The sequence below is a fragment of the Pteropus vampyrus genome, unplaced genomic scaffold, assembly GCF_000151845.1.
Source record: "Pteropus vampyrus isolate Shadow unplaced genomic scaffold, Pvam_2.0 Scaffold43, whole genome shotgun sequence".
NCBI lineage: Eukaryota > Metazoa > Chordata > Mammalia > Chiroptera > Pteropodidae > Pteropus > Pteropus vampyrus.
Genome location: NW_011888824.1, coordinates 1,285,713 through 1,312,044, shown reverse-complemented (window position 1 = coordinate 1,312,044; position 26,332 = coordinate 1,285,713). Strand labels below are relative to the sequence as shown.

The window sequence follows — 26,332 nt, the reverse complement described above, 5'->3', positions numbered from 1 at the left end:
CAGCTGTATTGTCTTGCTCTACAGCGTTCATGAGATAAATCCTTTTCTTTATTAAGTTAGTTTATCCTCCACTGCCCCTAGACCATTCTCCTTGATGTTCTGCCATTCATTACCACTAAGCCCTGGAAAAGGGCCTCTGAAAAAGAAGGAGAAAATTAGAAATCCCCACGCTCCTAATTAGGGCACCCCTTCAGAGTCTTCCAAACAGGCTTAATGCCTAGCCACCATAAACATTTCCATTTTGAAGGTCTTTTAAAGCTGTCGCAATGGCCACTGTTAGTTACACATGCCAAGCTCCCACAGATATGGAGCACCCTGTAGAGCAGTAAAAGGATGCTTATATCACAGTCAGGGACTTGAAGAGTTCATGTCACTTCCAAGTGCCATCTCTGGCTACCTCTCTGGCTAGATAAAATTTTTAGTACCTCAAAAATATATCGAACATTAAATGAGGCAAACAACAGAGCAAGATAAATTTACGGGTTCCAAAGTGTCTTGTTGGCCTCTATTTATCCGTTATTATAGGTCAGGTCATTAAGCGGGACAGCTGGTGTTTGGGACAAACTTTGCAATAAAAGATGAATCTTAGTTTTATAGCATTACTTACCCCGGGGTGACATTTGGGGAAAAACATCTATAATATGTAAAATTTAAATGGATCTACAGTATTTTACTTAGGTATTTAGATAATTCTGAGGTATAAACATATCAATCACATTCCTTCAGAATGCCCTAGAAAAGTTCATTTGCCCATGAGGGTGTGGCCTGGCATGACAGGGGGCCGATGCGGGAGAAAAAGCTGGCAAGGTGCTACACATAGGCCCAGGCCCAGAGGAGTGCTCCATGTGTATACACACTGTGATCATTGCACGGTGACACCCTTCTGTCTTCAACACATCTCCACCTGTGTGAGCTGTATAGAGATCAAGTCTCAGACAAAAATTATCACCTCATTTATAGCTAAATAAATTTGGAATTGCTTCTGAGTAAAAGAATTGGAGGGCCCCAAACATTTGTTCTCTCTTCACAACTCCTTCCCTTCTTTATTCTAAATTCTGATGTGTTACTGAACTTTTCTTGACTTCTAGACTTGCCCGACTACAGGTCTGTCCCTTCCCTCTCAAAGCCTCCATTTTTTGCAACATAGCATCTAACCCAAAGCATAGCAAGAAGGTCAGCCCTACATGACTAGGGCTAATGCTCTCTGGGTGAAGTCTTTTCACCAACATTGAGGCTTGCTCCAAACATGCACCATACTTCTGGATAGGAAGACTTCTCATTCATTCACTCATTCACTCGTTCATTCATTCATTCATTCATTCATTCAACAAATATTTGAGAGTCTAACATATATCAGGAATTGTCCTAGATATTGGGATAGATTTTTACTACAGGCTTTTAGGACCAAGAGAAAACGAAGTCAGTTCTAGAAAACCACAAAAGGCATCTGGAAAAATCATTAGAAGTTGGAGGAGAGACATTGCAAATCTGCATGCTTCTGGCTCTGGCCTCATTAGATGTCTGGTCAAAGGGCTATAAGAATGACCTTCCCTTTCTCCTTAAGTCTTGTCCCAGGGTTAGTGCTAAACACTCCCACCAGAGGCAGGACCCTCTAAACAGTAAAGGGGCATCCCCAACGATGTAATGAGCCTCCATTTGCTGTGGTCTTTCTCCACTGTCTCCTACTTTTGTTGGTTTTCACTGAAGTGTGCCTGGTCTTTCAGGTTACAGGTGAGGAGGACAGGAGGAGTGAGTGAGGAGGTGAAAGGAACTAACAAAAATCTGTACATCGGTCACTTAATGCAATGGGGGTCCCATCTGAAGTTTATTGTTGGAAAGAATACTAATGACTCTTAGCCCTCTATTACTAGTGGCCTGCCAGTGAACCATCCGGAGGATGCTAAGAGAGGACTGCCCAGTTGACTGAACCAAAGCACTCTCTGCTGTCAGTTTTCATTCTGTTGAGACTGGTGGGGTGAGGAAATTGGGGACCCTCAGTGCTCTCCCTCACAGTTAACCTGGCCAGGGCGGCAGCGGAGGGCCAGCCTGTACTGTGTTATTCTCCTGAGAGTTATTTTTACAAACTATCCTTTGCTGATACCACCATCTCTCCCAAATGGGATCTATGCATCCTTTTTTGGAGTAATTCCCGATTACATTCTCCAGCATTAGCAAACAACCTTAAACCAAGCATGTTTTCATGTTTACGTAGATCTGGTCCCTTTAATTCTCAATTTTCTTTTCTTTTCTTTTCTTTTTTTTTAACTCTAATAACATGTAGCTTTAAAAAATATAGCTCTTTATGTAGCCATCTTCCCAAGGGTAAGCAGTAATATCCTCTCTCCAGTTTGAGGGCAAATGAGATCATTTGGCCCCAAATAAAACATCACCAGTGTGCATCTCTATTTAATAGCTCCCATTTAAAAATCGTAAACAGATGGTCAAATGTCATGACATTAATCTTCCAACCAGGGTTATGGCAAGCGTAATCATTCCTACTTTGTTCCTGTAAAGAAAGGGACATTGACAGATTAACTGGTGTGTTCACAGAACCCCAGAGTCCTGCATTCTGAAACAGAAAATCAGTTTTCCTGCCTCATATATCCTAGTCCGTTAGACAGGAGAGACATTTTAAGATGTGATGGAAAGCATATGGAGGTGTTATAATCATTCAACATTAACCCCTACACTGCAAGCCTTAGGAGGTAATGGTGCATGTAAATCAGTATGCAGAGAACATCAATTTCCTCACAAAGGAAGAAAACAAAATCTCTAACATCCTGCACTCTTCAATCTGTCAATTGCCTTGAAGAGTAGCTCTTGAAACGAGGGTCTGAATCTTGAACTTTCCATGGTCAACCCTTCATCAGCCACTGACACGGACATTTCACATCTTCCAGGATTGAAATTTTGATTGTCTCATCTCCCCAAGTCTTGAGATTCCTAAACTTCTACTTTCAGTGCCACTCTTTGTCCCCAAAATACCATCATCCTGATCAAGAAAAAATCCTCTCAAAAATAACCAGCATTGCCAAAGATATTCTTATTGAAAAAAAAAAAAAAGTGTCTATGGAATGCTTGAAAGTTTTTAGATGGTGTTAGATCCAAAATAAGGTCAGGTAAGTGATCAGGTACAGGCCTTCTGTGATTTACATTCCAAAACAAACAACTCAGTTATTGAAAATGTACTGGGTAGCTAGACATCTTTCACTGAACTTCATATATATGTTTTAGTAGTCAGCAATCAAACAAGAAAGAGATAAGTATTTGGAAAAATCAGAATTTAAGAGTTAGCAGAGTGAAATTGCTAAGAGCTCAGATTATGGAATCAAATCAAAAGGAGTTTGAATTCCAGATCTGTAAATGACTACTCAACTTCTTGAAACTTGTTTCTTTATCTCTAAAATAGAAATAATAGCAAGATATAGCTGTAAGGGATTATGTGAGGTAATACATATAAGGTTCTTAACAGTGTCAGTTCTGAACAACTATTAGTCATTATAATAATAGCTCTTATTAAAATTATCTTGTAACAATTAAATTGCCCAAAGTCACTCACCTAGAAACTGGTAGAGACAGGATTTGAACCCTGGCTGGCTGGCTCCAGAGCTAGCCTTCTCAGCCAATGCACTATCCCTGGAGTATTGAACATGGAATAGGTGTTCAAAAGATATCTGTTAAATAGATGAATCCTTTTGGCCTAGGCAAATAAACTAACCACCAATATGATAGGCAACCAGGAAAATTTTAAACAAGGCAAGAGTTTCACAAAAGCTTTGAGAAAATTTGATCAACCTCTTTATATGGGAGGAGTAATTATAATTACTGATGATGGTGATTCCTCATCATAAAGATTTAGCTGAATCAAGATTACATTTCTTTATCCATGGCCCAATAGGGAAAACTTGGTTGCTTGCAGAATTTTCCACAATAACAAACAGATTTTTCAAGGCCACCTGCCTAATCTCTCTGCACTCTCCTTTGTAGACCCATTGAAATAAAATGGTGACCAAATTGCCAGCTCTTTCAAGAAAGATAAATTTTTTATCTTGTTCTCTGCATTGTGCATAGCACGAACACTATTTCCCGGACACATAACTTATTGTATATTGATGAACTTCCTCTTGTTCTATTCTAGTTCTCTACTCTTAGAGTTCTCTTTCAATCTTATTATTCAGGTCACCCATTTTCAGCTCTATAATTTGCATCCTGGTTTCTCATTCAAAGTACTGGTTGTGCCTTTGGTAATTAAGAATAAAATAAATTACTCATATTTTAATGAATTTATAATATAAGCCATGGGCTATCTCAAGTAATACATGTGAACTAGCAATAACCTTTGTGGAAAAACAGTGTAACTGAGTAGTTGAGTGTGGACTTTTAGGTCAGACTGCCTGGGATCAAATCCTGAATCCCTCCATTTCTGTGATCTTGGTTGAGTAAATTGCTTCATCTTGATTTCTCTCTGCCTCAGTTTGTTCATCTATAAAGAATAACATGGTGACTACAACATAATGTCATTGTAAGAATTAAATAAGGCATGCAAGGGACTTCACATACTATATGGCATATAACAACTGCTCAACAAATTTAATTATGAAATCTTGAGGCTCATGTAGCCTAGGGCCTGTCACCCTCCGTTGCATATGTACCCTATCCAGACTAAAATGACAAGAATCTTAAGTTGTGGAGGCCCAGCAGAATCCAGGTCAGGGAAAATGCACGTGTCCTGAGGTACATGGCATACAAAGTGCCTGGCAAGAATAAATTGTTTGTCTTTGACATGGATGTCAAAGGGAGCATTTTCAGGTTAGAGTCTATAAACAAGTATTATCTCCCATGAGACTATAGTCTCCTGGTCTCTGGCTTAAATAATTTGATTAATTATAATTCTGAAAATAACACTTTTAAGAGTAAAAGCAGGTTCAGTTGTGTGTATTTGTGGCAGTCAGGAAGAGAGAGATTATTTTTTGATATACCAGTAAGATCTAAAGGAATACTTGTCGGGATCTCGAGAGGTGTTAGGGCTACAGATCAAGTTTGTCACTGCCAAGAGGTAACAGCTGAAGTCACAGAGCAGATAAAAGTACACAGAAAGATAGATAAAATAAAAGCCAAAGGGAGGAGAATAATTGGAGCATGGGCGGGGGCTCGTGTCAAATGCTACAGCGTGGGGAAACTGGGGATTGGAAAATTCCACTAGATTTAGTAATTTGGATGTTATTGGGAAGTTTTAATATTTCAGAGAGTAGCTTTAACTGAAGTTATATTTTAAGGAGTTAAGAAGTGTATAGATTGTGAAACATTGAAGCTGTCAGTTTTCAATAAAAGATGCCAAAGGTAAAGGAAAAATAATTTGATATGTCTAAAGACTATAAATACCCACACACATTTTTGGAGGGAGGAGCAGGAACAGAAATCCTATCTTACGCATTTCCATATCCCCAGTTCCTGGCCTATAGACATGCTTAATAAATGCTTATCGAATGTGGGGGTCTTAATAAATTTAATCCACACTTAACCTGTTACATAGGAATTATACCTAGCATGTAACAAATTTTATGGTGGTAATTTGTCCACTCTAACTGAGACCATTCTTTAGAAATAAACATTTACTTTTTTTTTTTTTTCCCCCTTTGGTTGAGGAGGTGAGGAGAGATCCTGAAATAGGACTCACTCTGAGGACTTGGCCTTCTGTAACTTCCTGGGGCTACTAGTGTAGAAAGGCTGGACAATAACCACTTATGAGCAGTAAATGACCAATGACACTCAGCACTCCAAATTATTAACTGATATTTTTCCTTTCAGTCAATGAAGAATTGTCTAAGGCTCCTGATCACCCACAGTACTGCAAGGCTGGTTCTTCCCTGTACCGGAGAATGAAACAAACGTGACTGTTGGGGACTAACCAATGGCTAATGGACAATAAATTTCTGCTGATCGAAGAGTAATGATCAATGGCTTAGCTAATAAAGTAGGTTAATAAAGTAAAACCACAGCAAAAATAGAAAGCCTACTAAGATACTTTTTCTGAAAAGTGACAGCTATTATCCGAGAGGACTTCTTTGAGACTCATCTTAAATAGCAGGTTTTCAGATAGTGCCAAGAATATAAGATTTTCTTGGATGTGTTCTATGGACTAGACACATTGCAACTTTCTTTTATAGGACTATGTCTACTCTGAATGGCATATTTTAAAAATAAAATCTGTAAGCATCATTATTACATAATCCTGTGGAAATCCATATTATTTCAGAGGTAAAGAAATGCTGGCAGAGATCAAATGGATAGCAAAAGATGAGTGCCTTGAGAGCTCCATGGATTCCCTCTATGAGGTTATTCCCACGTCCTCTTCTTGCAGCTTGGCAACTTTTGATACTTTTCAAGCATCATTCTGGCCTTTAGTTTACTTCTCTCCATTTCTCTCTAGTTGCTTTCATAATCATATTATCAAATCACAAAACAAGTGCAGTCTCTCAATACTAGGTATGGGTCACCCACAAATGTAGCTTTCAGCATGATGCAGCCTGGAAATACTGGCATTTTGGTTTTGGGAAAAGGAAAGCAGAACGTCCACGTATTTCATAAGGAGAATAATTCAATACTTGGCCTTTAAAACCAAAACATCAGGGAACTATTTCTAAATAAGGAAAGAAGTCATTATTTCTCTAGCAGAATTCTTCTCTTTCAGTGGGAGTTCCAAAGAGCCAACATAGATAACTGGGGGGGAAAAAAAATTAATTCAAAGTAGTAGCTAAAATAGTGATCACTACTGTGCTCTCCAGTCTTCCAGTTAACAACAAAAGATGCTTAACATGTCCTAAGTGTTAAGTCTGGTTATATTCCAATATTTGCATATGAATCTAACAGGCTATTAGAGTGATTACCTTTATAAAACATAATGAATTTGGTCACCTGTAAGAAATGCACCAATTTCTGTAACGACAAACAATCATAAAAAAGACTGTGTGGATGGTTGAAAGCAAGAATGCATGACCAGTGTTGGATACTTTCTGGCTCTCCCTTCCCTACACCCAAACTCTTCATATGCATCCAGTGAGCTATTAGTCTCCATTTGCACTTCCTGAATAATAAGAAACTCACTGTTTGACTGAAGACACTCATTTCTGTGTTTTATTGCATTTGATTACATTGAAAATGTCTGTTGGGGCTTTCAGACTGAGGTAATTTAGAATAACAGTGTTCATGCCATATGGAAGGAATAACAATATTCTTTCAGTTCTGGGAGAGATCTCTTTTTAGCCCCTGGTGGAAATTAGCTCATATAAAAATGTTCTTTAACAGAAGGCATGAAAGGATGCATCGTGTTCCCAGCTGCCAGCCAAATCTGTGGTTTGGCCACCAGCATTTGCTACACCTTCTGGAAACGGGCACTTCAGAAACAAGATTCTTGGTTCTGGTGGACGCCATTCCACCGCCTCTGCTTCAACCAGAGATAACGCGTCTCAGCTACTGTGGTAACAGATGAGCTCTAAACATACATGCTTTCAGTGATGAAAATAACCGAGTAGTTTTCAGGAAGACCTATTTCTATTGTTGCTATTGAGTAAAATGATAAAGAATTTCCAATGAAATCATGAATAGATTCATGTTTTTATACGTAGAAACAGAAACATGTTAGTTTTCCAATGGACAGACCAAGTCCCAAGGGTTTGACTATAACCTACTTGAAGGCACTGACACTCAAGCTGACAAATCCTTTACAGAGCATGACCAGTCAGCTCAGCCATGCCTTTGCTCTTCACATGCTCACGGTCCACTTTAAGGTCTCATTCCGCTTTGGACTGCTTTGGCTCTTCATTGTTGCTGTCACCTAGACCAAGCTGGCAGTCTCCTTACATTATCCTGTATTCTGTTCCATTCAATGCTCCAAAGCCTTTCACCACGGGCCAGAAGTGCCTACAAATCTAAATCGTCTGACCTCAACCATTTCTAATCTTACTTCTAATGTTCTAGTATCTGAAGGAATTCTCAATTCTATTTCCCCAACATGAGACCTTCCATAAAACACTTTAACAGGTGGCTTTGAGTTTTATTATGTTGTTGTTTAGTCAATGAAAATTCACCAAAGGATAACTTTTTTTTTTTTTTTCTTAATACAGAGCTAACCTAAAGCCGATAATATCTTCCCTGGTTAATATCTTCCCACCTCTCTGGTTAAACAGTGTTGGTAATTTGGGAATTTGGTGCTGGGAAACTGAAAGCCCACAACTCCTCCCTCATAGCCTACAAAAATTGATAAAACAGAAAATGACGCAAGGAATAGCACACATTATGTTCCCTTAACTATTAGTCACAACCATTTAAAAATAAAAATAAAAGCTCACTTATAATTTGACCAGGTAACAGCCTCCAAACGTTTGTAGATATAATTTAGTAGCAACTGGACAATCAAGAGCAGATATACACTTCCACATACCAACTTTTCCTTGAAATCTTAAGTTCTTTGGCAAAACTGTGCCTTAGAAATCACAGTTCATAACTGTTACACACATTTAAAAATCAACTTTCTGACTTGTTTATAAAAATTAAAATTTTTCAGAACAAATGCTTGATTATTGCTTTCTGACTTTATAACAAGTGTACTAAGCAAAAGAGCCCTGAGTTTATCAGAATTTACACAATGGCATTCACCCTGGGCAAATGAATAACAGAACATAAACAAGAAACATGTATTCAAAAAAGCTTATTTATATATTCCACCAGATTGGGAATTTAAAAATATTTACACTTTTAAAATTTTTCAACTCTGCATTCCAAATCCATATTATTTTTTTTGATAGATTCATTAAATAAATGGATGAAAAAAATGAATGAATGAATCAAACCCATATTATTAAGAACAAAGGCTCCTAAATTTTTAATTTAGGTAATAAAGAAAACTTTTGAGGATTTGATACAAGCCAGAATCATCCTTCGTCTCTAAGAAAAATGCATATACTCATGATTTTGCAAATATTGGGAGAGTGCGTAGCCCCTTGAAATCTATCCAGGAGTCTGTGGTTAGAAAGTCTGCAGCCAGTGTCTTAGAAAAGATTTGTGCCTCACACCAGCCACCTTAGTTGCCTCCACACAGCAGAGGGTGAAGAGACCATAAGGGGTTCTTGACATTGTAGGGCTCACAGAAAAGTCGAGTCCACATACCTTCAAAGCCAAACCCTTCCTAACAGGCTTCACAGGTAACCTCATAATAGTACCGAATTCTATTAGGGAAAGCTCTCACAAGAACACAGTTCAAACTGACAGTATTTTCCATAAATTTGCCCTTGGTGGATTAACTCATGCACAGTGCTATTACTCATGATTTTTTTTTTTTTTGAAGGCGTTATTGTGTCAGGAACTCCACTAAACATTTTATACATTTTTTATTCATCTCAGCACTGGAATACCCCTATATTGGGATGTATTACCCTTGCTTTGTAGATGTTTTAACTGCCTTCACTAAAGTCACATGGCTCAGTTACTTAGAGTAGGGGATTCAAAGGCCCATCTGTAGGATTCTGAAGCCAGTATGTTTAAAGCAAATATTTGATATAACTTGAAGCTGCTAAGAACCTAATTTAGCATCATAACTATACAAAGGATGTTTTGACCATGTAGCCAAGGGTCAGGTGTTTGACACCTAGGATTTGCCAGCTGGTCATATTCTTTTCTGGGGCCAACTCTTCACTATGGCCTACTCCCTGCAAATATGTAAACAAGTGAATGCTGGGATCCGTGCAGGTCTGTGTTGACTTCTGAAAAATTGTCAGGAGTATGTTTCCTCCTGTTATTTTCTCAACAGAGATATTCATGTGTCCTGATCTCTAATGTAAGCATCTGCCACTGTGGTGGAAACTGGGCAGAGCACGATACAGGAAAGAACAATGTATTGTTACAATACCTGGAGAAAGGTCTTTTTTAAATTATGAGCCTTGTGGCATTTTTAGCATTATGGAGTATTTTATCAGAACGATATGATGAACCCCCATTTACATCACCCAGCTTCAGCAATTATCAACTCATGGCCAATTTCTTTCATCTAAAGCATGACTCACTCCTCCCTAACCCTCATATTGCTAATTCTCAATTATATATTTTCAGACATCATATAATTTTATCCATAAATAAGGGAAATACTTAATGAAGTCCATGCTGAACAGCAGTTACGGCCACAGTCAGCTCCGTTGCCAGAGTCCTGGTGATAATTATTCCACGAACTGTGGTCCATGCCATAAGTAATGCTACGATATATCATACAGAAAAACGGAAGCTATTCACAACAGTGAGATACCAAAAAACCTACAAACTCTACACATTTTTTTAAAAACCTTTTTATTCTGCTGTGGCCTATAGAAAATGCATTGCGGTTTCCTATGTCCGCACAGCATTGCTATATGGCTTATGTAAAATAATACTTATAAAGACCGTAGGCAACTAAAAGGAAGTATTGCTTATCATTCCAAAATTACACTGCTTTTGACTTAAGCAATTAGTACTTGGACATCTCACCTCAGTGAACCTGGTTGACCTACTTTCTTATTCTATCATTTGAAGACTCGGTTTACAGAATGAGAGAACATCCTGAGAAATATTTTGTAACAAATACCAAATGTCAAAAAAGAGAGGCTTGCTGCTGTAGTCACAGGTGGCATTATCAACATCGAATCCCCACAGATGTTCTAGATGTCTCTAGGACCCCAAACCCTGTACTTGCTATCACAGCTCAATCAAACTGAGCCCTGAGCACTGCGTATTCTATTCCGCTGGGGATTCCGACATGCTTATTTCCTATCACTGCAATTATCTTTAGAAGTATGGGAGGATATGGTTCTCAGAAAACCCTGGCAAGATCAACCTCTGCTTTAAATATGAATGTTATATATACAAACTTTCTGAAGAAAAATATATTTACAGAATCATATTTGGTTCCATAATATTTCTAAGGCTTGGCTTGCTGAGATAGGCTTCTCCAGAGAGGAGGAGTTGTTTTTGTAATCATTCTACAGAAAGTGAGAAAGACCTTTTCACAAGGTGAGAGAGCATTCAGTGGGAACAGATCCCAAAGACAGCCATACAAATTATATTTAACACGCTAACTTTAAATGACTAGGAGAAGAAATTCTACATAACATTTTAAATGAAATATACCGTTAGTCATTTGCTGTGAAATGCTTTTAATGTTTAAAAGAAAATTCAGCACTTAATCTGGTGGGTGTCGGCAGAAGCTTCACAATAAATCATCCTGAATAGACACGGTGCAGCCTTTGCCAGAGCCCGTTCTGCTGATGCCTTAGGCCCAGTGGACAGTAAAGCAAAACATGAAACAGAGGAGCAGGACTCAGATGGGACAGCTAAAATATTTCCTGAATCAAAACAAAAAATGCACAAAGAAAACAAGCAAAAATATCCCTTGGAGAATTTGTAAAAGCTGGGGTGGATTATGTAACCAGGCAGAAGGAATCTGGCATTCTAAACATTAGATTTACAAACTTTCAACAATGCCTTGGCCATTTGAAGTCAGTGATGTTGGCAGCAGCATCAAATTATAAAGGCTCTGAACAACAGACTTAAAAAATGCTACATTCCACAAAATAATAAGACTTCAGACTGAAAATATCACTTAAGTTTATCTTTTAAACCTTTATGAAAAGAGAAATGACAAATTTTGAGAATAAACAAACTTTATTTTATAACAGTATTACAGAAAGCAAAATATCATTTAATACAACTTGAAGCTGCTATAAATCTAATCTGGCATCATAACTATACATAGGGTCAAAAGCAAAGAAAAAAAAAAAATGTTCAATACAGTTAATAAGTCCCTATCAGGTCTCTGGTGTCAGCTTGAAATGGAACAGCTTTCTTATAACCATCAAAATACCACCACCGCCCCTACTCCTCTCCCTAGTGTCTTCAAACCTGTGTGAATCATCAAACTACCTGAAAGAGATAGACCTGCTCAATAACAAAAGGTCAGTTTTACATGTAGACAAGGAGGTTTAATACAAAGCAAGTGTCCTACACAAGTGTTCGAATAATGCAAAGTATTGAAATTTGGACATGTTAAGAAAGAAAGCACTAAAGGTTTTAAGCTGCCTGAATATTTTAGTAGAGGGGAAGAAATCGTTTTTTCTCCTCCCTCCTGTTTCTGGAATGCTGCTGAAGGGCATATGTCTGAGAAGCATTGGCACTGTGGTGTGACAGGGTCTCTAAACACAGTGCGTGGCCAGCGAACATCTTCATAATTCTCCAGTCTGGAGTTTCTCTGCCTTTCTACTAAAAAGTAAAAAGTCACAGGACTGGAAAGTCAAAAAGGTTCAATATAAAAAATACCTCCAATGAATTTCTCAAATATTAGAAAATTTTCAAGATGTAAGAAATGCTTTTAATCTGTATTAATATTTTCTCGTACAGTATATTTACTGCAACCAAACTGCAAATATTTACTGTAATTCAATGGGAAGGATCTGGAAGAAGGAAAGCCACTATCTAAATTAGTCACAGAGTTTCCTTTCCGCACAACAGCACCTGTTCAGGTGAACAGCACCTTACCAGCTGGGGCTGGCTTTGTTCACTATCATTTGATCAAAATGAGTCATAAAGAGCAGGTAGTTGTACACAAAGTAAACAGGAAGCAAAAACAAAATTCCCTAATTAAAAAAAAAAATAACCAATAATACTTAGAAGTGGTTATAAAACAAAATAATATATTAAAATGCGAGGGACCAGAGCTGTTAAGGTAAGGTTTGGTGTTGGCATTTTAATTCTTCAGGTTCTGGTTGTTGTTACCGGTCCTAGTATGAATTTGCTGGAGTAGTGGTGTGGCATTAAGACTTGGAATGGTCAAAATTCTTCAGGTTCACAAAGTTGAGTGTTGTTTAAAAAAAATGAAATTCTAGGAGGAAAAAAGAGACAAGGTTTAAAATTAAATATTCCAAAGACAGAGGCTTGAAAAATAAAAATGTAACACTCATCAGATTGCAAATCAAGTAATCAACAGTTACTATTACTATCTACCGTAGATACTATGTTTACCATAAGACATCCACGAGAGTCTGCTCCACCCCTGTGGGCCTTAAAATATCTGGAGAATTGACAAGCATACTGTATAAACACCGGCAAATAAGGATAAATTTAAAAAAAAAAAAAAGAATTAATTATAAAAATAGAGGTAATTCATAGAGCAAAAATCTAAAAAAGAGACATCAATATAGGTTTTAAAGCTAGATTCAAGGAAGGGAGAAAAACAGTCAATTTTGACTTCATGGAAATGAGGAGAAAGGGTGCTTCAGGTGGGGAGACGAGGGTATGGGAGAAGGAATGAATGGGAGGATAGTGAAGAAATGAACATCGCTGAAGCTAAGTAATGGTATGGTGAGTAACTGAAGGTAAAAAAAATATTAGGTCTACTCATCAATACCAGACTGAGAAGTCTGAACTTGATCTAATAGACCATTCATTCAGAAAGAGCATTAAAGAGATAAAAAGACCAACTGTCCATCTACTGCAATGATCCAGAGTAGAGAGTGAGTGGCAGGGACGGCAGGTCACAGAGCTGGGGTGTGGCAAGTTCAAGTTGGGCATTAAAAGTCCAGGAAAGAAGGCTGGGTTTGATTTTGGTTTTGAGGAAGGTTTGACATGCCTGATTTATGTTTTCGAAACATCACTGTGGCTTCAGTGTCATGAACAGGCTAAAAAGGTGGAGAGGAGTGGAGATGGGAGGCCACTGTGGCAAGTCCAGGCTGCATGAGGATGACAAAGGTCAGGTATGACTGCTAGATGGCGAGGACCCCAGACTTGAGTGGTTGCCTCAGAAATCAGGTGGAAGACAGAACTTTGAGAAACACCACTGAAGGAGGAGAATCAGAATGTGGTGACTAGGAAGGAAGTACCAGAGAAGACTCTCAGGCTTAGAGCCTGGGACCTCAAAATCAGTGGGAGAATGACAGCCTGAGAGCCCAGTTGAGGTCTAAAGATGAGGGATGTAGATTTGTCAGCACAAAGGGACAAATGAAACCAAACGAAATCAGTCTCACGTGAATATAAGAAAAAAGGAAAGATGAGTCTTAGGAGGCCCCAATCAAAGGGAAATAGGCAGGAGAGAGGAGAGGGAGGGAGACAAAAAATAAGGATGGTGCATTGCCCCTGAAAGAGAAAAGGGTTTTAAGAAGGCAACTGTTTCATTTTGTTATTTCAGCGTGGTTGGAAGTTTCTGCAAAGGGTAGGTAATTACAGAGGAGAGGAAGAGGGTGGTAATTATGTCCTTTCCAAGAGACACTGGTCCCAAAGTCAAGTAGAATATATACTCTTCTGGCTAGATAAAATTAAGTCTTGTTTTAATGAAAAAATTCCCCACCATTTAGATTTATCACAGACATTATTATTATAGCCTCTTGATTATTCAGGACAGATTGATAAATCAAATTCAGTCTTTCCCACCCTGCTTTTTGCTTTAAGCTATTTCCTTACTCATTAGTAATAATCTCCTTGATTCTAGGCAGGGAAAAAATCAATGGAGAAAACACAAAGTCATCTTTTTTTTAGGTTAGTAATTATGAAAAGAAATGTGGGGGATGATGAAGGGGATGGATAACACTACCAATCAAACTGGATTCGGAAGTTCCCTGTGACCTTCAGTTATGCTATCTATTCTTTTTCTTTGAGAGGCTGGTAGCTCTGTTTTCTTTGCTTCGTGAACATGCATTGTTTGACTGATGTCACTTTGCCTAACTCACGCTACCGAAAATGAACCCTTGATATTACCCATGCCCAAAACCCCACAGAAAGAGGTTTAGGGTTCTGTTTCCTATAGGCTCCATGTCACTCTACTTCACTGAATCTGTTTTCACCAAACATTAAAATTTCAATTTGTAAAAGAAAGGTAAAATTAAACTTGTTTCAAAGCCATTAGTATAGAAGGAACAGGAATCCTGGAGTAAGTAGGAACTGGATGAAAGAGATCTTGATTTCAATGAGTTTCAACATTTATTGAAATATATGTAGAGAAAAAGACACAGTTATCCATGTAAAGTCAAATATTTACTTTCATTTATTCACAATCAAACCACTAGACAGTAAATCATTTTTTTCTCATAATAAGTATTACAAATGGTAATATTAATGTGCCTTAAGGACTCTAAACAGCTTATAATTTTAACATTAAACACATTTCCCCCCTCGTTCTTTAAGAAGCGGTAAATCAACTATAACTCTGAGTTAATTAGATATTCAGTGTTTCAGAACATCCCAGTTCTTACTGTTCCAGATGAACTAGGAGTAATTATTAAAGTTTTTTTTTATTTACACATCCACCTATCTTTTCTCGACTTCTTCTTGCACTTAAACACATGTAGAAATGTAATCCCAAGTAGGTAACGTCTAGCTTTTGAACTAGAGAGGAGAAAAGGTAAGGATGGAATCACCAACGCCATTGGCACATAAGCATCAGACATTTTATGTCTTTTTGTCATGTGCTGGTGACACGAAAACTTAGTATTTGACCATTTTTAACAGGCTGCATTTTGGGTCTTAATGTTTTATCACATATCCCAAAGTGAAAACCAGACATGGGTTCTTCGTGTAAGAGCTGTACAGTTTCAAGAACTCTGTTTCAAGCTTGAATTCTATCTCATGTTTATAGATGTCCTGACATCTTTATATAAATTGACAGGCATTAATTACTGGCACTAATTCAATCTGCTTTGACTTCTGACACTACCATAACCATTCACACCTGAAATTTGGATAAGATCATAGCTGTTAAGTATATGGATTGTATTGAATGTATAAGAATTTTGGTCGGGCAAACAAAAACGCAAACCACTGTTTCCATGCTTCAGTTTCCCACCTTAGACTATACAATGTCAGTGAACATTTCTAACATTTCTAACCAGTCACATTCCACAGCCTATGTCCCCCTCTTTTGGCCAGTGTGAGAATAGGTTTCACACATTTGTGATTAGATGACTGTTTGATCTAATCACAAGTCTAATTCTGTGTCCAAACTCTTCAAGGATACATGCTGGTTACCAACTTAGCCTTAAGTCCTCACAGAGGGTTCAATGTGTTCTTTATCTTTCTCAGTGTGCCATGCTGAGCAGTTGGAAATCAGTCAAATTCAAGAACAGAAGTTCTATACCTCATCTGAAAAGCACAAGCTCAGTTTCCAGAGACAAAAGGCTCACATAGTAGGTCTCAGTCTTGAGCATGCTCTATTCCAGAAACTGGTTCAGGAAATTGCAAACATGCACTTTTAAAAAGCATTTGATAAAAACCACTTTTTAGTGGTAAAGACTCCCAGAGGGGAGTCTCAATAAAAATGCAAGCCTGTGGGTTTTATATTAGACAATGCAAGAAAACATAACATTTCTTCAGATTAATGAAGATTCAATTACCAAAGGGCAGTAATATAAGCAGATATTACAAAACTATAAATAACATTTATGTAAGACACAATGCAATTATTTCTTAAATAAAAATGAAGGCTATGCACCCACGTGTAAAGTTCAGTTTTAAATAAAAATAATTTATGAATTTCAGTTATTTCTAATACTAATCTTCATTTTATTCTTCCTTGGTTCTCAATTTGCATATCTGATTTTAATTTTTAAACAGAATTTCCACTGTAAGAATTTAAGAATTCTAGAACCTAAAATGCAAGTATGATACATTTCTATTTGGTTAACCCAGGAAATAGTCAATTCTCACAATGTTTGTGGTACCCCTGCAGTTAAGACCCACCAGTTCTCAAAGTGTGGTCTGTAGACCTTGGAGGGCACCACGACTCTTTCTGGGGGGATCGTGAAGTCAATGCTATTTTATAATCATGTTCGGACATTCTTTGCCCTTTTCAGGACGACGACATTTTCACTGATGGTGCAGTAACAGTGGTGAGTAAACCTGACAGCATCTTAGCACAGGCTGCAGTGCCACCAAATTGTATCATTACCCCACCATGCTCTTGCAGTGAAACAGAAAGCCAGTTTCACTTAATAAGGATGTCTTTGATAAAAGAAGAAAATTATCAATTTTCTTACATTTCAACCCTTGCGTGTGTATATACATAACTGTCTTAATATTCTGTGTGATGAAATGGGACGAATGCATGCAACAGGAGTGCTGCATCCAGAAGTACAATGGATGTCTAGAGGACAAGCATTTGTATGAATGTCTAAACTGAGTTGAAGCCACATTTTTCATAAAACACCTTTTTATATTTGAGAGAATTATTGATAAAGTATGCTATTCAATTTGATATCTGGCAGGCATTTTCTTTACTTGTCGCCAATGATAAAATTCAAGCTTTCAGGTGAAAATCAGAATTTTGGAAAACTGCATTTTGGACACTCTGAGTTTGATAGCTTCCCAGTATTTAAAGACTCTTCTGATAAGACCAGGGGCATCTGTTTACTGTCAGTCATTTTGCCTTTTCCAGGATGTCACAGAGCTGGAATCATAATATATTGTAGCCTTTTCAGACAGGCATCTTTAAGTGATTATTTTTAACTTAATAAATATTTTAAAAATTGATTTATACCATGATAAATTTTGATATTATTTTGATTTATAATATGGTAAATTTTAGTTTTTGATTTATAATACAGTCAATTTCAATAGGTGCAAGTCACATAAACAAAACCTCTCTGGGCTCCTCAGTGATTTTTAAGAATGTAAAGTGGTCCTGGGTCCATTAAGCTTGAGCACCGCTCCAATCGAATCTGCTGCCCCTAAGCTGTTGCTGTTGCCTTCTTTCACAGGTATTTGTGTGTCTGCTGAACACAGAGCGGAAAATTAAATCTCATGTATTTTTCTTTTTCAGTTAAATGAAACTCAGCACCTGCTCTACAAATAATTCAGCAAAATGGTCCTGCTTCTCCTGGTTTGCCTGAACGTATTAATGCTGTTTTGGTGCCTCTCTTCTCACAAGGCTCTCAAGTGGGCCCTTTGAGACTCGTGTCTCAGAATTGAGTCTTTCAGGATAGGCTAGAATCCTTGATCTCCATCTCCTCTGAATGCCAGCTATACCGTGCTGAAAAATATACACAGCAACACAATTCCACTTCAAAGACAAAAAGTCAGTTCAAAGTTTGCCAGAATCACAAGTCAGTTAAGGTTCTTTGCTTTCAGGAGAGTCAATTTTGAGATGTTTTCCCCTACTTTCCTTTTTTAAAGGTATGCCTTTGCACAGCTGTACTTACCTCCCCTCCTGAGGAGGTTTCAGGAAGAACAATTCCTTCCCTGCCATCTTGTGATGGGCAAAGGTCTCTTTTTGTTTTTAAGCCAGTTTAAACTCTCTTATGTTTGAGGAAAGGGTAAGCTATCAGTAATCTCTTAAAACCAATTAGATGGGTTTTCTTTAAAGCTAACAGTAATTTTTCTATTAGAATCTTTATGCCTGACACATTCAAGTCACTCTACTTAAAGAATTACTACCAGGCGGTAATTTCAGAATGCCCTGTCAAACGAAAATACCATCAAGTTTACCTCATTCTTAAACATGACTATTTTATACAATATGGTTTGACTTGTTCATTTAGCTTTATATCATAGCTGCAACCTCAAAGACATTTTATAAAAAAAAAAAAAAAAAGTTTCTAAAATGAGTCATGTTTCAAGTACATTGGTGGGAGTTTTTTATTTGAAAATTCCAACCATGAATTCTTCTGCAAAGCCACATGTGACATGGATTCAAACTGACTGAGGGTCGGTCCTGGCTCTGCCACTCACCGACTGTGTGACTTGGGTGAGTCACACTTAAGCTCTCGAGGCCTCGGTGTTATCTACATCGCAGATGACTATAAGAACCAATTCAGATAATAAACAGCAAAGGTCTCAAAGCTGGACACAGGGTAGGCATTCAATAAATGTTAGCTAATATTCTTTTGATTTTCATACATGGTATTTCACTCCTAGTTTTGCTTCCAATTCTACTCTTAAAGATAAGAGATGTCTGGTATAGTTTCTCCATTAATAATTACCTGAATCAGTATAATGGTTTACTTACAGGGTACTTCATCTAATCTAGCACCTTTCCAATCAATTCTACACATTACTGATGAGTTACTCTTACTGAAGGACAATGCTGAAAATGCCCTTCCCATACTCAAATACCCTATGCAGGTGACCTACGCAGTGAAGTCAAAACTAAGGTACTAATACAGAATGTGATACCCTCTGCAATATGCCTTTGACAAATCTTTCTAGTTCTGCTGGGAACTCAGCATATAGCTATAACGCAGGAATCGCTCTTCCTGATATCCATCCCATTGTTTTTCTACATGCTCTTTCCTCTCTGCCCATATATTCAAACCCTGCCCAGAGCTCTGCACTGAAGAGCTTTCCTGCCACTTTATAAGGGAGGTCTTCTCTGATCTACCAGTCAGAACAGTTTCTCCTGTTAACTTTTATTGCCCTTTATCTAGGCTTCTCTTGAAAAAATACTATTTCTTTTACCCTACATGCCATTTGTATACATGTTCCTATTCCTCTGTTTTTATTATAACATATATAACAGTCCTTTGATCATTAGGTTCACAATATATATTAATGAATCCCTAAGTGAAAGTAATAGGGACTAATCCGTATGGTAAGACTGAAGAACAGGGGCTTTGGAGGAAAAAAAAAAAAAAAAAAAAACTGCATTGTTTCTAGGAATATAGTAGTACTACCTGTCTTCACTATTACTTTCATCTGCCGACTTAAGTAGAAAAATTTTGGGTTTGTTTTTCTGTTCTCTTTGTTGAATAATTATATCTATGAGATTCCAGGAGGACGCTTACTTCTTTAAAAAACTGGTTTTCCCAAATCTCTGAAGTTTTGACAAAGATTTCTAAGAGTAGTTAGCATTTGGCCCTAAAGCTAGAGTAAGGTCTTCTGGTTCACTTTGCTAGGTTCAAATCTTGTGGGAACCAGATATGAAAGTATTCTACAAAATCTTAAAAGCTTCTTTTAAATAACGAACGCACTACACTTAAGGTTACATTCAATATACTTTAATCCAGCTAAGCCTTTGTCAATCTTAGGTTCATAAGATAAGTAGAGATGAGAAAACATTTCTCTACAGCATCGAATAAAAGTTGCACTTAAAAAATAGTAACAAAATCCTTATCTTTTAAAAAAAATCTTTGAAGCACGTATAAACAGAACTTGCTAAGTTTTCATTTTATATTTTCCTTATAGAAAGGTTAGGAGTCAAAAGAATTCATCTCCAGACCCAAGTCTCTGACTTATTAGTTTGTTTTCCTTACTTCTTCAAAATCCAGTACATTATTTTATACTTAAAGCACATCTCCACTTGGAATAGCTACATTTCAAATGCCCAATAGCCACATGTGGGTACTGGCTACCATACTGGATAGAACAGGTCCAGATTCCACTTGTTCTAATGCTCACTGAACTACTTTGATGTATGAGAGTTAAATAAACATAGGGCCAACATGTCTTTGGATTGTAATCCTCATGAAGACTGGCGTATCTTAAAAAACACACGTACATACAAACATTAATTAATTAGCTGCTATAGCAAAATTTCCTCCTATTGCCACTTGCAAATTTATATGTTTAAAAAGGAGATGGGGTACCAAGGACCACAGCATGAAGAGACACAGGTGACTTAGGGAGCTCTGCCCTAAGAGTGGCACTGCATCCATGAGAAAAAGCAGGCTCAATGCTGTCAGAGCTTCTGATGTCTCTAAAATGGCTGGGTATCTTTTCCTTTTAAGCATTAATAATTAATTCAAATTCTAAAAAATTGCTGCTTGGGCCAGAAAAGAAAACTCTGGATATGGTCTTTTTGTAAGTTTTGTCTTGCTCATCTCCTCCTCCTCTTTTTGGTGCTATTTTTTAACCCTCAATAATAATGAAAAACTGGGAGAAATATGCAGCATTTACAAGGGATTAATAATCTTAAAGAACCTGTAAGAGATAAAAGATAAACCCCAAACGGAAAACTGGACAAAGGACACAAACTGGTAATTCAAAAAAATGCAAATTGTCTGTGTGCATGTGCGGAGGGGGGAGAGAGAATGTATATTTCAATTCCACTTTCAATGAAAAATACAATTAAAAAGTGCTCTTTCCTCACAATTTAAAAAGGGCAAAAACTGGCAAAAATTTTTAAAATTTTTTATAACCTTTAGTGCGGGTAAAGGGTGTGGGGAAACAGGGATGCTCATAAACCACTAGTGGGAATCTAACTTTGCAGACAGAGCCTTTATGGTGGACAGGTTGGCAATATATCAAAAACCCTTGGTGGCACACCAACTCTAATTTTTAAAAAATATTTGCTCTAGAGAAACAGTGAAATTAATGCACAAAAATATACACACAAGTATAATCTTTGTAGGTGTGTGGATAATTGTGAAAACTGAGGAATAATCTAAATGCCCACTAATAGGGGGGAGTTAAGTAAACCATCATCATGCATCTAATCAATGGCTACTGAAAAATGATGAGGTAACAAGGAAAGTTATCTATAATGCACTGTTATGTGGAGAAAAAAGCAGCATAGAGTTATATAGTATAATAGAGTTAACAGTCACAGCTTATATAAATTGAGGTGTGAGCATAAGTGTGAATATGTGTTCACATAGATACACAATGTCAAAAGGGATTATCTATCTGTAGGAGCAGAGGAATTATGGGTCACTTACATTTTCTACCATCTTTCCTTTTTTAAAAGTAAAAATCTCCTGTTTTTTTATTACCGAAAAATAAAACAAAACAAAAAAAAAGAAGATAGGTTCACTTGAAAAAAGAAGTCAATAATGACTCTGTCCAAAGGCAAATCCTGGGGAATCAGTGACTACCAGGTGCTAATATATATGAACGACAGCAGTGGTTTCCAGCATCTCCTTGGCTGGGTAGTTCAAATATACTGTAACTGACTCGCTGATAGCACCTGCATTTATAAATATTAAAACTGAACTTTCCATAGCTTTCTAGAGTGAAAGCTGGCTATGCCTAAAACTCACTAAATCCGAAATGGCTTTTCATTTCTATGTATAAGAAGTCTTCAATTTTAGGTTTCGTTAATCTACATCAAAAACCAAGCTGTAGTAAAATGCTAATTTTAGGAATGAGACTAGTACAACTAGACAAATAGAATAAAATTAAAATGCAACACATTTGATATGCCTGAAAACCTGCTGACTCTTGAAATGGAAACAGTCATCCGAAGTCAAGGGGCTTGTGCTTCTCTTTCCAGCACAGGGTGATGCTTGTCGGGGCCATGTTAAATGAGTAGCTCATAATTAGCGAGAGCTCAGTTTTCCTGGCGAGTCAGATAGCTAATGCTAATTTCCTTTAGGGTTGAGAGTTCATTTTGAAGCCATGAACATCAATCACCCAGACTTTGAAATGCTGGTTTGAACATGATAGTATCTTGTTTAGAAAATGGTGTTCACTAGAATGCACAATAGCACAGAAAGCAACACTGCTAATTTAGTTATGTATTTACTGCGGATTGTGGAATGGGAATCAAGGTATATCTAAAAGGTTCCAAGGACTGATGGATTTGCCAGGATTTTAGTAATCACAGCACTGGCTCTGGTGGTTCTGTGAAACTTAATGCAATGCTCTCCATCTTCTCAGATAAAGAAGGCAGAGTAGACAGAAAAGCAAAAGGCTCTATTACCAATTTCAGCTTCTTGGAGACACTTCTCATGTAAAACCCCATTTCTTCAGCCTGTTATAGGGCTCCATCCCTACTACTTGACTGAAGTAGCTCTGAAAAAGCCCCTGGGTTACTGCTGTACGAACAATTTCAAAGGACACATTCACTAGATTTCTCTGCCGTATTTAATACTTGATTACCCTCTTCTGGAAGTTATCCTCTCTTGCAGTTTTTATGACACCCTTTTCTCCCTGTTTTCTTCCTCCTCCTCTATGTCCTCTGCTCCCCAGGTCTCAATTCTGATCAGGCCCTGGATGACATCGCTTAAACCGAAGGTTTCATGAGTCAATGACATTTCAAATGACCTTCGAAACTCTGACTCCTGATCCGAAGCCTACTGTGCTCTCTCTCAAAGTTTCTGGCTATCTCCTACTGTGACATTTCTCAAAGTCACCATCTCTGGGACAGAAATTTTTTTTTTAATTATTTTTAAATTTAGTTTCACGTATACAGAACATTGGTTAGACACCTATATAGTTCCTAAAATGATCCCCCCAATTGCACTCTCCCTCCTCTGACCCTCCACCTAACCAACATATTAATGCTAGCTACATTCCCTGTGCTGTGCTCCCCATCTCCGTGACCATCCATCTGCTACTAATATGTACTTCTTTAACCTTTCACCCCATTCTCCCAGGCTTCCAAATCCTCCTTCCCTCTGTCAGACACCAGACTGTCCACTATAGAAAATCTTCATTTTTACTTGACTCTTAATGACAATATAGGGTTATTGGCTGACCTTATGTAAAAGTTCTCACAACCTGCCTTGGAAACAAATCCTTCTGTAAATTCTATTATCATTCCCAATTAACAGATGGTAAAACTGAGGCACAGAGAAGCAAAATAACCTGCTCAGGTCACACAACTACAAAGTAGGTTTGAACCCTGCAAATCTGCTATACTACACTTCCTCTTAACATTCAGACTACCTGGTAAATTTCCCATTACCTGTGTTGTGTGTGTGTATAAGATGGGGACTTACAGATTTATTTCCAAGCTTCCTCCATAATTCTTATGATGGTTGGTCTCTCCTATATAGTACCACGAAATGAAAAATACACTTTTGCTTTAAGGTAGCTAAGAGCAGAGGGCTGGTGATATTGCACGTGACATGAAACATCTATCTATTCCATGATTGAAATTATAGGTACCACCGTCATCTCATCTGCCCAAGCTACAAACATGGACGTTATCTGGGATTCCTCCCCATCCTCCAACTTCCCAATTCACTAACTTCCATATTCTCATGCAAACCAGTCACCGAGTCACAAACCTTTACCTACTTGCCATCTCTCAGATACATGAGAAGTACTTGTACCTTTTCAAGATAAAGTTTAGCCTCTTCAGCTTGGCTTATAAGACGCTTAATGCCTGGACTTCTGACTCTGCTCTTCTTACCTCCCATCACTCTCCTATAAGTATTCTCCAATCCAGCTACATTTGATTTTGTACTGTTCCTAGAGTGTCAAGTTCACAGCACCATATCCTACTGGAATGTCCTCTCCTATGCCTTTCTTCATTGAGCTAACTCCTACTCACCTGGAAGCTCAAGTAAGACTCCCCATCCTGCCTTAGAGATCTTTTTTCCCACTCAGCTCAGTTCAGAACATAGCATAAAACTTAAAACTGTTGTGCTACCACTGATTCATTGTCTGTGAGTGCAGACCTTCTTTGATTTGAAATCTCCATGGTAAAACAGTAGATGAGATCTCATGGGCCCTCTGTCTATATATATATATATATATATAATGAGCACACAATGAATAAAATGGGTGAATGGATTAAAGGCTGCTTCCCTGTCATTTTATCCTTTGGCTGCTCATCGCTTTCAGATGAAGAGGCACTATTCGCTTTAGCCCACATCAATGATACTCCAGGAGTCAAAGGCTCATTTGAAGTCCGGGTTCAGAGAGCTCACAGTGCCAACTAAAGCGGAGTCACAAGCTCCCACTCCTGGAACTCTCTTTGAGGCCACGAGACCACACCACCAAGCCTGGGGTCTTCTCCCTCCTGATCAGGACAGCTCAAGAAGACCATTCCAGTGGCGATATAGGTCAGTAACACTATGTGTCCATTTGAGGGCTCATAAATATTCATTTGGGACAAACTGGCAGGAGGAAACAGTCTATAAACGAACATAAAAAAAAAAAAAGTTACAAAGATTTAGTGAGGTATTCCTCTGAAGTCTGAGTTTTCTTTTTAGTGGTGTTTGCATTTAGTTCCTTGGCCTCACAGCTGGCCAACACCCAGCTGGGAAGGCAGACTCAGGAGTTTCACTCCACTGCAGGTTTTCCTTTGACCATCTTTCTGTCTCTCCACCCAACCACCCCCTACTTTTAATGCTTGATCAAATGCTCAGAGCTACTCTAAAGGGAGAGGTCAGGTCAGAAGGAGACCTTTTCACATCTGAAAAGGCAGGCGGCGGGACAGATACATCACAAATATTTATTCTTTTCTGATGTTCACATACTGTCCTGGTCCTGCTCTTTGCCTCGGGCCACCTGCTGCCTCTGTGGGATCCTGCCGGGGCAGCAAGAGGGTAGCTGAAGCAGTAGAAACACACTCCTCTCAGCCTGACAGTCACCAGAACGGAAAATTTTCAAGAACAAGCTATAGCCGGAGGGGGGTGGAAATGCTAAAATGACTTTGAGACAGTAAGGTAACTCCTATTTTTAGTGTTTTTGAGTTAAAACTTTGTTTCTCAAGTAATAGGCTAAATTTACAATAGTTCAAGTCCCTTATTTTGTTTTCTCATATCACATTGTTTCCTTCAGAGCATTTATCAGATTTGCAATTACATTTTGTTACTATTTACACCTCCCCTCTTGGAGATCCTTCTCAAGGAGGGGGACTGTGTTTTATCTACCAATTTGACAATTTGAATCGTCAATGCCTAACCCAACCCTAGCACATTTTGGCACTCAAATAATTCTTCAGTGGATGAATGAATTTTTCCAAACTTACCTAGTTTGCTCACCTTTTATGTGAATTTATACTTTAAGTTCCTGTTTAATTAGGCTGCTTATAAAAGGTAACCTCTAAGACAAGCAAACTTCAAAGGGTGAGTGTGAGAGAGAGAGAGTGTGTGTGAGTGTGTGAGTGTGTGAGTGTGTGTGTGTGTGTGTGTGTGTGTGTGTGTGTGCTGCAAAAATGAATATAAGGTGCCAGGAATAACTGATATAACTAATTCATTTTAAAACTTATTAATATGCCATAAATGAAAGTGGGGGTGTTGGTAATGTTCACAATGGTCATTACTGATTAATAGAATTTAAGAGAAATACCCAGTATGTTTACATTTGTATAACACTCAATTTTCTTATTCATTGTCTTATGATATCCTTATAAGCTGTCCTATGAGTTAAAACAAAAAAAAAGAAAAAAGTAGATTTAATTATCCTCACTGATTTGCCCAATGTCACGTAGTTTGAGATCTTCTTATACATAGTATTTGACCATCTGACTCCCAGCTAAGATATTCTCAGCCATTCATATATAAAATCATCAGGAAAATACATATCAAAAATAAAAAGATTTAGTATTTAACAGCATATTTATTCAGTTAACTAGATATTGTGCTTGTGCTGAAATTTTAAATGATTTCTGCTTGTAGGCCTTTATACACCCTGTGTTGAAAATATAAAGCTTTTATTTATA

At 37.8% G+C, this 26,332-nt stretch overlaps 2 protein-coding genes across 12 annotated transcripts in view; one reads left to right on the top strand and one right to left on the bottom strand.

Moving 5' to 3' along the window:
- The window catches only part of SMLR1 (small leucine rich protein 1), an 8,101-nt gene extending 2,207 nt beyond the window's left edge, over positions 1-5,894 (top strand). Inside the window, exon 3 of the mRNA XM_023529835.1 lies at positions 5,809-5,894. Within this exon, the coding sequence (XP_023385603.1) occupies positions 5,809-5,894 (86 nt within the window). The remainder of the gene's footprint in view (positions 1-5,808) is intronic.
- A 5,772-nt stretch (positions 5,895-11,666) lies between these two features.
- The window catches only part of EPB41L2 (erythrocyte membrane protein band 4.1 like 2), a 203,574-nt gene continuing 188,908 nt past the window's right edge, over positions 11,667-26,332 (bottom strand). For all 11 annotated transcript variants that reach the window (XM_023529810.1, XM_023529815.1, XM_023529812.1 and 8 more), the window contains one exon: positions 11,667-12,898. The gene's annotated coding sequence lies outside the window, so the exon portion shown is untranslated. The remainder of the gene's footprint in view (positions 12,899-26,332) is intronic.